At 32.9% G+C, this 12,446-nt stretch overlaps 1 protein-coding gene across 1 annotated transcript; it reads left to right on the top strand.

Annotated features, from left to right (window-relative positions):
* The first annotated feature begins 4,585 nt into the window (after window positions 1-4,585).
* On the top strand, window positions 4,586-5,737 carry LOC127899792 (protein FAR-RED IMPAIRED RESPONSE 1-like). Its single transcript, XM_052433911.1, has one exon. The coding sequence runs from the start codon at window positions 4,586-4,588 to the stop codon at window positions 5,735-5,737; it is 1,152 nt and encodes a 383-aa protein (XP_052289871.1).
* Window positions 5,738-12,446: the final 6,709 nt, after the last annotated feature.

Genomic DNA, 12,446 nt, shown 5'->3' with positions numbered 1-12,446 from the left:
AAGAACAAAAAACAAAATTGACCTGCGGGCCCCGAAAAGCACCAAGAGCCTAGGCCACGTGTTCCTCAGGTCGACGCAAACAGTGGGTCGCGGTTAACGTCCGCACTAACGGAGCGCAGCCGTTAAGCTGTCGTGGCGTTAGGTAGCAGGCGTGGTCCCGGACTGGACGTTAGACGACAACCAGAGATCTTGGCGACGGCGACCGTCAGCGACCACGTGTCCCCCGCGAGACAAGGAGTTATAAGGTAGCGGGAGGAGGCCACTGCGAGGGCGCCACGTGGTGAGGCGTGGAAACATTCGGAAGGTAAAAGAGGACAGCTCATACATAGGCGTGAAGGAGCAGTAAGGCCTAGTGCTAGACTACAAGAATTACGTGGGACCTGAGCTGTCATTAGAGAGAGAGACAGTGATATGGTTACTTGCAGGGGAACTCCACTTTACTCACTGACGCCCTCAATCTAAGATTTCAAGTCAACCAAGCAATCGGATAAGAGCCATGACTCGTTGGTATGAAAAGAGTGCGGTTCTGAACTTTATTAACAGGTAGTGGTTATGGTGCATTTGGAATTCAGATTAGGCATATCGCATCTTAAAAATTATAATATTAAAGTATTTAATAAATATTAATTATTATAGTTTAAAAATTATATTAATATAATTTTTTATTTATATAATAAAAGTTTTATTATATTTTTAATAATTTTATCAAAATTATTATTTAAATTTTATATTTATTACATATTATTAATTTTTATTTTATAATTATAATTTTTTTCATAATAATTGTAAATTAAAAAATACATCACATTAATTTCAAACAGGACTTAAGTTAAATTAGCTCTATAGTAGAGTTTTGATGAGGACTGTTAGATTATAATAATAAATGTAAATTTAATATTTATCTCTATGATCATGCAGTTATTATCAGTATTATACAGTAAAGTTGATTTATCTTAGCTACACATATAATATATTTAAAATCACTCGAACCACTCATATTGAAGGTGAAAAAAAAAACACAATTCACTGAACGAATAAAAAAGAAAATATAATTTCTCTTTGAATTATTTTTTACATGCTTTGTTATAAAATTAGAATTAAATCCACTAACACGGGTTATCCTAATATGGGAAATTATTATTTTATTGAATTTATATTTTGTTTATTAGTCAAGTAACGCTTAAAATGTTGTAATCACGAATGTGATTGTATTAGCTTTTAAAAAATAAACAACTTAATATTTAATTACAAAGAAAAGATTAACATTCATTTTTAAATTCAAGTATATTCCTATTCCCCCCACCAAAAAAAAAAGAAAAAAAAAAAAGAGATCTGCACCAATTAATAAGACATACTTTAGATGGATAAGAACATATCAGCGTTTACAGCATGAAAACTATATATTTTGGATCATGCTATCGCGTAAAAATTTGAATAATCAATATTTTGAGTTAAGAATCATGACAAATGCGACGGAGCCCCACAGCTCCACTTTTTACTCAGACCCCAGTGAAAAATTTGCCGTTATCTTCTCCCTTCCAACAGACCAGATTTGTTTGTAAACCAATGAAGATAATTGGCTTATATACATGTCATGATTTTGAGTCTTTGAACATGAAATAATAGAAAATCACGTGAATCAACAGCATATATCAAATTTAATCCAGTAATATCATTTCAAATGCCGTACCCTATAGTTGCGAACTTGCTACGGAGCCGTCAGCTGTGACTGCACCAATTACTGAACCAGACCAATTGACCAAGTCTTATAAATACACAATCAACAAATAAAACAGGGGCTAGAACCAGTGGCAATCCCTCCAAAATTCTCTTAAAATCTTTTTTTTTAATTATACTCATGTTAATGTCAAAAATACTCGTTTTAAAAAAAAAAAACACTCTTTTTATTTATTTAAGTCTTTCGACTTTCAGAAAGTTTTCTTTCTCTTTAAGTTTATTTATTTATTTATTTTTATAAAATATTAATTAATGTCTTTATCTTTCTCTTCAAATTTTACATCTCGGCAGTGCCGGCAGAGTTTTTTTTTTTTTTTTTTTTTTAAATTACAATCTTGATAGCTTTATTTCAATTTAGATTAAAACAGTAGACCAAACAGGTGTTTTTGCTGCTGAAAATAATCCTTGTAAATAAATAGTTTTGGCTGCAAATAATTATTTTACGGCTAAAAATTATGTATTTGCAACCAATATATTGGTGGATGCAGTAAGAGGCCTCACAAAAGTCCAAGCCTTTTTGCAGCCAATTTGAGTCCTCGCAAAAAGAATTTACGAGGACTTTGCAGCCATAAAATTTCTTTGCAAATAAATTTAAAAGTACTCTTAGATTTTGCTGCCATTTTTTTTATAACCAATATTTTTTTTCCACAAATAACCTTGCAACCATTTTTAATTCCCAGATTGATTCCCCTACAAATTTTATAAGCTTATTTTCCACTTCGCTAAATCAATTCATTTTTATTTTGTTTAGTAATGATAGTAAACACAATTTATTGAAAATTAATCGATTAACTATTTCTTTATCAAATATAATATTTTCTATATAGTATTATTTCTAAGAATCCACCAAAGTCTAGTATATTACACCAAGTGCATCATCCAATCTTATTACGTATAATCTCCAAAAAAAGAAAAAAAAATGAAGGGCTAGCATCATATCTAAAAAGCATAATGAATTTTTTACAATTCAGTTCAAACTCCACTATTATGGTAATAAAAAGTATCTAATTCTCTTCTTAATTTTGCAACACTTCCAAATCAATTTTCAAAGAAAGGCAAGAGATCTTGGCTTTTGGGGCCAACAAAGCAATTAGAGTAGTTGTTGCATTTCCAGTATTGTTTTCTTCTATAAAATTGATAGCATATTTAATTATAAGCAAGGCAATGATTCCAACAGAGTCATGGTAGTCTATGTTTTTCCATTCACATCAAAGCAATCACTAGTTTTGAACATTTGACAATATCTCAACTTGATTCAGAACATAGTTATTGACTACTTTGGAACATTTGATAGTGTCTTAACCTGTATAAGAACAAATCTATCACAAGACTAAAACTAAATTCCGTTATTAAAATGGGATGGCACATTATCGACCACTTAAAGAGAAAGTCACAACTAAAATACTGTGGAACAAAAGACCAAAAAATAGATTTGAAGAGTAAGTTAACTGGCTTACAAATCTAGGTAAGTCATCAAAGACACTCCAATATTGGGAATCAACCAGAACATTTGTCCCTAAAAGTTGCATCATCATCATGCTGTGCACTAGAAGCATCCGTAACTTATTATATCAATAAGTATAAACTATTACAAACTCAAAAAGAATTTAACTAAATTATCAAAATATGTAATCCTTGTTCACTTTTACGGTGACCCATGTAACAAAACTTTCTCCCATTTGGCAGCCAACAAGATCTAGTGTTCTCACTGCACCCAAAATATGGGGTATTGTCTTTCGCACTCCAACCTGACAAATTAGCATAGGCAGGGAAGTCAATTATAATCCACCATTAATGTTGCATGCAATTTAAACATTTGATTACTTAGTGCATCATTATTGGAACATCTTCATGCCAGAATTCTTTTTAATTCATTAATCGGTGGTTGTATATATACTTTTATATATGAGTTCTGCTATTTGAACTCTGCGAAGACAAAAGAACGACAAAAAAATTGGCATGTGAATCTGTTGCTTCAACTGCACTAACAGCTTTTGTCTATTACTTTTTGAGTTTAAAAAATAAAATAATCAAAAGAAAGAAAGAAAAGTAACGAAAAGAAAGAGATTATTTTTTTAGTTCTGTCTTTAGTCTCTCCCCATCTCTCACCTCTCATTTACGATCTGCGTTCAAGAAGGAAAAACTCAAACCAGTTCCGTCTCTGCATCTCACCAATTCCGTCTCTGCATCTCAATTATCACAAGGAAGAAGTTAGATCTAGATCTACAAACAGAGGGATTGATAAAATTAGTACTGATTAATTGGTAAGTTGGTGACTCTCACTACATTCAAATAAAATTTTTATTGTGTTCTATATATTTAAATGGTTAGAATATTTAATTTAAATTGCAAAAATTCGTAGATTTTTACTTTTTATATATTTAAATTGTTATGATTTTTTAATTTAAATGGCTGGAAATAGTGGAATAGATTATAATAATTTATGAATGTGTTTTATATCTGTTAGGATTTTTTAAATTTAAATGGTTGGAAATAATGAAATAAATTATAACAATTTCTGAATGTGTTTTATATATGTTAGGATTTTTCTTAATTTAAATGGCTGGAAATAATGGAATAAATTATAACAATTTCTAAATGTGTTTTATATATGTTAGAATTTTTTTTAATTTAAATTGCTAAAAATAATGAAATAAATTATAACAATTTCCGGATGTGTTTTATATATTTAAGTTGTTAGGATTTTATAATTTAAATTGTTGGAGATAATAGAACAAATTATAAAAATTTGTGGATGTGTTTTATAAATTTAAATTGTTAGGAATTTTCGTTACTGGAAAAAATGTTATATAAGTTTCTTAATACAAATGTTAATTATTTTGTAGAAATGGAGTATTTGGAAAATAAGCATGCATTTGAAGAATTGCAAGAAACAAGAGTTAACGATGTAAATGAAATTGTGGAACCGAACAAATGTGAGCCAGCTCTTGGAATGTTATTTGATAATCATGAAGAAATGTTTGCATTTTACAAAGCTTATGGTAAACAAGAGGGGTTTCCTGTGAAGGTTCGAAGTACTAAGAAGGGGACCGATGGAATTGTAAAATATGCGACATTTGCATATGGGCGTAGCTGCAAGTCAGAAAATAAATCTGCTAATGCATTGAAGCCGAAACCGAATGTGAAAAATGGTTGTGATGCAAAGATTGGAGGTTGTCTAAATGAAGATGGAAAATGGGTTCTTCGAACTTTAAATCTTCAACACAACCATGGATTGAGTCCAGACAAAGCTAGGTATTTCCCATGCAATCGCAGAATTAGTGCAAGCGCTAAAAAGCGAATTGAAATGAATGATTGTTCAGGAATTAGAATTGCCCAAAATTTCAATTCTATTGTTGTTGGAGCTAGTGGGTATGAAAATATGTCATTCTTAGAAAAAGATTGTAGAAATTTTGTTAACAAAACAAGGCGATTACAGCTTGAGGAAGGAGATACTATGGCGCTTTTAAAGTACTTCCAGAAAAAGCAAGCAGAATGTAATGGATTTTTTTTTAGCATTGATTTGGATGAAGAGGATCGATTAAAGAATGTGTTTTGGGCAGATTCGCGGAGTAGGGCAGCTTACAAATATTTTGGAGATGTCATCACATTTGACACTACATATCTGACCAACAAGTATGACATGCCATTTGCGCCCTTTGTTAGAGTTAATCACCATGGACAATCTATTTTGTTGGGATGCGGATTGATTTCACGCGAGGATACGGAGACATTTACGTGGTTATTTGAGGCGTGGCTATCATGCATGTCTGATTCTCCTCTCCTTGGTATCATTACAGATCAAGACAGGGAAATGCAAAAGGCAATTGAAAACGTTTTTCCTACTATTAGGCATCGATGGTGTTTATGGCACATAATGAAGAAGGTGCCTGAGAAGTTAGGGGCTTTTAAAGAACGTGAAGGTATTATATCTTCCCTGCTTTCTACTGTTTATGATTCACTAAGTTCTGATGCGTTTGAGGAAGCTTGGATTGCATGATTACAGAATATGATTTATGGGATAATGATTGGTTAAATGGTTTGTATGAGGAGAGGTATCATTGGGTCCCATGCTATTTAAAAGGCTATTTTTGGGCAGGAATGTCAACAACTCAACGAAGTGAAATTATGAATGCATTTTTTGATGGATTTGTTAACTCAAAAACAAATCTGAAACAGTTTGTAAAGCAATATGAAAATGCATTGAGGAGGAAAGCTAAATTAGAATGGCAAGCAGATGCCAAGTGTTTCAGTAAAAGGACATCATGCGTATCAAGATAGGAGATGGAGAGGCAAGTTGAAGAAGTGTACACCATTTCCAAGTTTAAAAAATTTCAAGAAGAATTGACTGCTCTGACGTATTGTGATATCTCGGATTCTGTGGGATCAATATATCAAATAATTGAATAATTTGGGCAAGGTCGGAGAGGCTTATTTGAGGTTGTTTTTTAAGAAGCTGAGTGTGAAGTTACTTGTATATGTTCAAAATTCCAGTTTAGGGGGATTCTTTACAGGCATGCCCTTGCAGTGTTGATACGTAACTCAGTTGAATTACTTACAGAAAGATACATTTTATTAAGGTGGAGGAAAGATGTGAGGAGATGTATAGTAAGCTGAAAGTTTGTTATGGTGTGCAGAGTTTGACCATCCAGCAAGAAAGATATGGAAAAATGTGTAACGCTTTCAGTGAGGTTGCAGACATAGCCTCTGATGATGAAAATAACTATAAAACAATATTGGATTAGATTGAGAAAGCAATGAAGGATCTGCCCAAACAAATTCGCTGTGAAAGTGTGGGAAAAACTAATACTGCTGGAGCAAGTTGTAGTAGCAACAAACAAATTAACAGTGAGAGTGTGGAAAGAACTGTTATTGGTGAAGTAAGTTGTGGCAGCAACAATGTTCAACTTGCGCTAAATGATCTAGTAGTGACATGTCGTAAAGGTCATCCACCTTGCCTAAGGAAAGAATCTTCGATTCGTAAGAAATCCGTTCAAATGAACAAGCCCGCACAAAAAAATAAGGTATGATTAAAAATAAAGATTTATTTTCTAATTAATTTGGTCTTAGTTTAATTGTCTTTAATAATCTTGTAGGATTTACAACAAACTGCCCCATCATCTTATCATGTGCCTAATGAAATCTCCACACAAGTGAGCAACATAGCCACGGTAAATTTTGTGAATTTTTTCTTTTATTTCGAGGGTATGTAATTAAGTATAAGATTGTGCATATGTAGATGCTACAAGAAGAAAGTACTATTTATGGAAATCTCAACCAATGCGACACTATGGGCTATTATAATGTATAAATTAAATTATTTAAATTTTAGTTTTAAGATTTTTACATGAATTTTACGTATATTTTATTATTTGATTAGGCACCTATGTACTAATCCCAATTCAGTGGAAACAACATTTATCAGCCATTTCCTTATAATTGGCACACAGTAAGTTGTTGTTTACAAGTCGTTAATGAATACATATATTTTAATATTTTTGTAATGCAATATGATGTTTATTTTTATGTATTATAGCAACCAGTTCCACCGTATACTTTGCAGTTGCATTATTCTTCTCCTTCGATGACTTATCAAGGATCTCAAAGTGAGAATTTCCAACAGTTACTACAGCAGCAGCAGCGTAATGAAGATAACAATGATGATACTTGACTTGTATTTTGGCTTTAAATTGTAGTGATGAAATAATATTATGTTAAATTGAACTTTAAATTTTTAAAATTATGTTAGATTTAACTTTAAATCTTTGAAATTGTAGTGATGGAATAATGTTTTGTGTTAAATTGAACTTTTAATTTTTGAAATTACGTTAGATTTGTTTAATGTTGTCCACTTACAATTTGTTTGCTCACGCTGTCATGAAGTGATATTGTATAGGCACCGATGGTTTTGCAGTCAGTGCAAATATTTCCAGCTATGTGAAAGGTAATAATTCTTCCTCTTAAATTTTGTTTTCATACTCATGTCCACGTCTTTAATTGAACTGTTCTTTTTGCTTTTATACTTATGTCCACGCCTTTCTTCAGGTTCTCAATTATGTTAGATTAGTTTTGAAATATGTTATTCTGAATTAAAATTTATTATAATGTATAATAATTTTCTTGTATGACTTCTGTAATATCAAGTCAATGGGAATGAAACGGTGATGCTATGATATTATGTATAATACTATAGTTGCATGTGATTGTGATGGTGAAATTTTACCTACTGATAATTGATTCATGTGCTTATGTAATTATAGATGAAGACAATTATCAATAGCCATCACATACTGTTCTCAACCGAAATTGGTGTGAATTAATTTTATGTGCAATTTCTTTATGACCAATGAAACTTCAATAAATTACGATTATTGAACACAAAACGAGTAATTATAAACAAACCCATTTTCATACCAGACCATGAAGGTTTCAGTAGCACTAAAGATACATGAGGTTTTGTATGTGCAAGGGCATAATTTTACAAAATTATTTTTCTTATGTTCCAGAATTCATATCTCATATGCATAGGGTCTAGAGGATAACAACTCATACACAACAATCATTTTATTTAAATTATTTAAATTTATACATAACACGGGGTACTATTTCATTTATGCAAAATACATATAGCAACGATATCCCTAAAATACAACATACAATGGATAATATAGGCAGAATAATACAATCATTTCTGCCTTTATCAGTTTGCATAGCTTTGTCGCATGTAGGCACTTCAGTTTGCACTCCCTTTTCGAGTGTTTCCACAATAAATTTTGTAGTTTCTAACATATTGGATGTCTCTGGCAATTTTTCATGCCTTTTTATGTAATCATTGTAGGCTATTTCAGCATCCAGCAAAGATTTATAAGATTTATAAGAATTCCCTTTGAATCCATTTACTTGCATCTAACATTCAAGCCAAGAATTGTATATGCCCGGCTTTCGTCCTTTGAAAACAACATAACAGCTTTGAATAGGCATTTGAATTCTACATTGGAAAAATTTAGATCAATATTCTAGACTTTTATGCTAAGAATTTCAACTGCTAACAATAAGAGAGAATTTCAAAACCAGGAGGGAAAAAAAGAGTAACATTTTAACCTTCTGACAAAGAATGGGAGCCTCACCGCAAAACACAAAGGCCAACATCAACCAAGAAACCAATTTCTGCAATTGTAAGAGAAAAGCAAAAGGAAGTTAATTTAGGGGGGGGGGGGGGAAACACTTGTAAAGAAGCTATCAGAGCTAAATCAATTAAAAATAGCGTAAATAATATACACAAGGTAGAATAATAAAATGTAATCTAGGGCGACTATAAAAAAACCCATTATCACAATAACAAAGCTACCCTCCTAATGCTGCAATTACATGTCAAAACTACAAATTAGGCTATGTTATTATGTATCTTGAACCCAAAGGGGGGAGTTTTGAAAAAATATATATATTCTTATCTTGCATAAATTTATGCTTATACAATATCACAAACGCTTTAATGGAGGATTATGAGTGGCTTAGACGATTAAGACAGCCTTAGGGACCAGGGGGTTCAATTGCACCATGCATTCAAATTACAGCTGTCTATTAAACTTCAGTGATTATTTTTTGGTCATGAAAAGAATTAGACCCAGTGAAAAAAGGTTGAATAATGTCCAAAGCCATACAACATCCATATCTGTTATAAGAAAAGTGTCAAGCTTCGCATATGATATTAAATATTTTATCAATATGAGTCTAATACCATTACCACAGACATGCCATGAATAATAAGTTGACTAGCTAATTACTACTTACAAAAAGAGGTCATAACTCTCCACACTCATTCAGCCTCAAAATGTGTCTCAGACTTACAACATTCAGGACAGGAGAGCAAATACTTTCCCATCCACCTCTCTCCCATAGATCTGATATCTCTACATATCTCCCCAACTACTCCCTCTCTCTTATCTTGCCAACCTCAGAAGACATGAATATGCTAAATAATAGCTTTTGTAATTTTTCTTATCAAAATAAATTACTGCAGTGCCTCATCCTAATCAATTAAGAAAATCGTAAAAGTCTCAAGATCCACCCTTATTCCATAAACACCCCACCCAAGAAATGCTTACGGAAGAAATTTTCTTACTCTGTCAATCTCAAAATTTCATCATCCACAACACAAAAAAAAAAAAAAGAAATGCTTACGGATGGGTCATTACAACTGCAGCAGCAAGCAACAACTAGAAGTCTCCAAAGCAGCGACGTCATAGTAGATCTAGGCTAGGCGATCGTGTCCGTTGTAGATCTGGGCTGGGCGAGAACAAGAAGCAGTCGGCGTCCAGTAACAAGAAACGGACGTCGTCCGGTAACAAAGCAAGTGGGGCTGGGCGAGAAAAAAAAAAAGAAGAGGCTCGGCGCGAGAACAAGAAGCAGCTGTCGTCTAGGGGGAGTTCGGTAACGAAGCTAATGGGCTGGGCGAGAAAAAAAAAAAAAGGGGCTTGGCGAGAACAAGAAGCGGCTGTCGTCCAGGGGGAGTCCGGTAACGAAGCAAATGGAGGGGGAGTCTAGTAACGAACGAAGCAAATAGAGGGGAGTCTGGTAACGAACGAAGCAAACTCAATAGAGGGGAGTCTGGTAACGAACGAAGCAAACTCAATGGAGGGGAGTCTGGTAACGAAGCAAATGGAGGGGGAGTAAAATGAGTGGAGGGGGAGTAAACTAAGGAAAGGAAAATGAGTGGTTGGGGAGGGGGCAGAAATGACCATCGTTTTCTCATTTTTTTATTTCTTGTGGGTCCACGTAAGATTAAAAGAAGCAGAAATCAACGCGTGAAACGGCAATTCAAAGTTGTGTTTCTGTCGTCCTTTTGTCTTCATTGAGTTCGTTTATCATTTTCCTTTTGTCTTCATTGCGTTCGTTTATCATTTTCCTTTATATATATCTAACGATCAGAGGACCTACCTCATAGGTCAATCCAACGTTTGCCCATGTCTACATCCTTCAACACACGTACAACAAATGATTCAAAGACTGAAATTAAAAGAAGAATGCATATAATAAAACATGAGTAGTGTATATAGAAATAGATTAAGTACTTGTGCTTACAACTATCAATAATTAATTTACCAACTAGAATATAGCAAATTTTTATATAATAGGTTTTATAGTAAAAAGGAAATAAAATACAGCTGCATTTCACTTTCAGCTCTTTTTTTTTGGTCCAATTTGCTTTCAGTTCCAGGCAAGACACCTATACCTATTGTAGCATTAAGATGCTAGGGAAAGTTACATAAATGCAGATATTGCTTAACACCCTTAAAATTTAAATTTCATCATCTTATTTCAAACGTATGTAATTACAGGACAATAACCTTAATACGTCATTGGAAATTTTCTCTATGTAAATTATTTGAAGTACAACTTAATATACTTGAGTCTAGTAAACTTAAAAATTTATTTACCTTTGACAAGCCGACCAAATAAAGCAAATGCCTCTTTTAGCTATAGATTCTTCAAAAGTCTCCCTCTATGAGTAAATGCCTCTTTCAGCTTTTGACCTATTCATGGTGACATGAGATAATTTTGACATGAGTGAATTACAGCTTTGACATGAGTTCATCGCAACCCAATTAAAAGCTCAGCTGTAGAAATGACGAACTAGGACAGTTTGAGTAGTGATGATCATCAGAGAGATAATAAGCACATTCGAGTTTGGCTGTAGAACAATTTACACATTTTGTAGTAAACGATTATTGCTATTGAGTTGCACTAGAAATTATAGTGATATTTCCTGAAGAAGCAGTAAAGAATCATGATTGTTTTCAATGTATATGCAGTAAAAAGAAAGCTCTGCGAATTACTCCAAGCAATTTCAAAGTACTAGCATTAGGCAAATGAGACGCCAAAGCAGATAAATGAAAAATGGCTTCCTGACCATGTATATGCAGTAAAAAGAAATCTCTGCTAATTACTCCAGGCAATTTCAATTTTCAAAGTACTAGCATTAGGCAAATGAGATGCCAAAGCAGATAAATGAAAAAAAAAAAAAAAAAAAAAAGCTTCCTGACAATGTAAATGCAGCAAGGAGAACTGAAAAAGCTTCTAATCTTATTTTGAGGAGAGTGAGGTTTCCTTAGTTTGAGGCATCTGTTACCCACGTAAGTGAATATTGAGTTTAGTACTTCCGTCTTTATCAAATTCATTCTATATAGTCTCAAGAGATTGACCCTCAAACAGAACAACAGAATTTTCTAGAATTATTACAAGCGAGTGTAACTTCTAAGATAAATGCAAAATTAAGACACAGAAAAAATAATAAATATAATAAACCAAATGAACTACATGTGCCTTGATTCATGCAGTAATACAATTGAGTTGTATCACATAAATGCTCCCTACATGAAAATTTCAAGCCCATTTTCTCAATTCTACAATAGGTTCTCACAGTATTAAACTAAACTCGTCCAGAACTGCCTTTTTAATTCACACAAAAATAGATGAGTTTTGGTGATTTACTAAAATTAAAGAACTCAACATATTGAGATGGAACTTTCCAAAACATAAGTATACATAGAGATCTATAACATGTTGAAATTTCAGGTCATCTCAATATCATTAAGCTAGTGTTTCATAAGATTAAGAGTAAGTGAACAGTTCTGTCAATGAGATTTACTGCTGAAGCAACAAAGTTTGAAAAATCATTAAATCTAAACCACAAGTTTGATTACCATGGA

This window comes from Citrus sinensis, chromosome 9 (assembly GCF_022201045.2).
Source record: "Citrus sinensis cultivar Valencia sweet orange chromosome 9, DVS_A1.0, whole genome shotgun sequence".
Taxonomy (NCBI): domain Eukaryota; kingdom Viridiplantae; phylum Streptophyta; class Magnoliopsida; order Sapindales; family Rutaceae; genus Citrus; species Citrus sinensis.
The sequence above is the reverse complement of the archived record's forward strand: the minus strand, read 5'-3'. Positions and strand labels throughout refer to the sequence as shown.

Bases quoted from the DNA above. Each gene is read 5' to 3' on its own strand.
- LOC127899792 (XM_052433911.1), top strand. From the start codon at position 4,586: ATGGAGTATTTGGAAAATAAGCATGCATTTGAAGAATTGCAAGAAACA.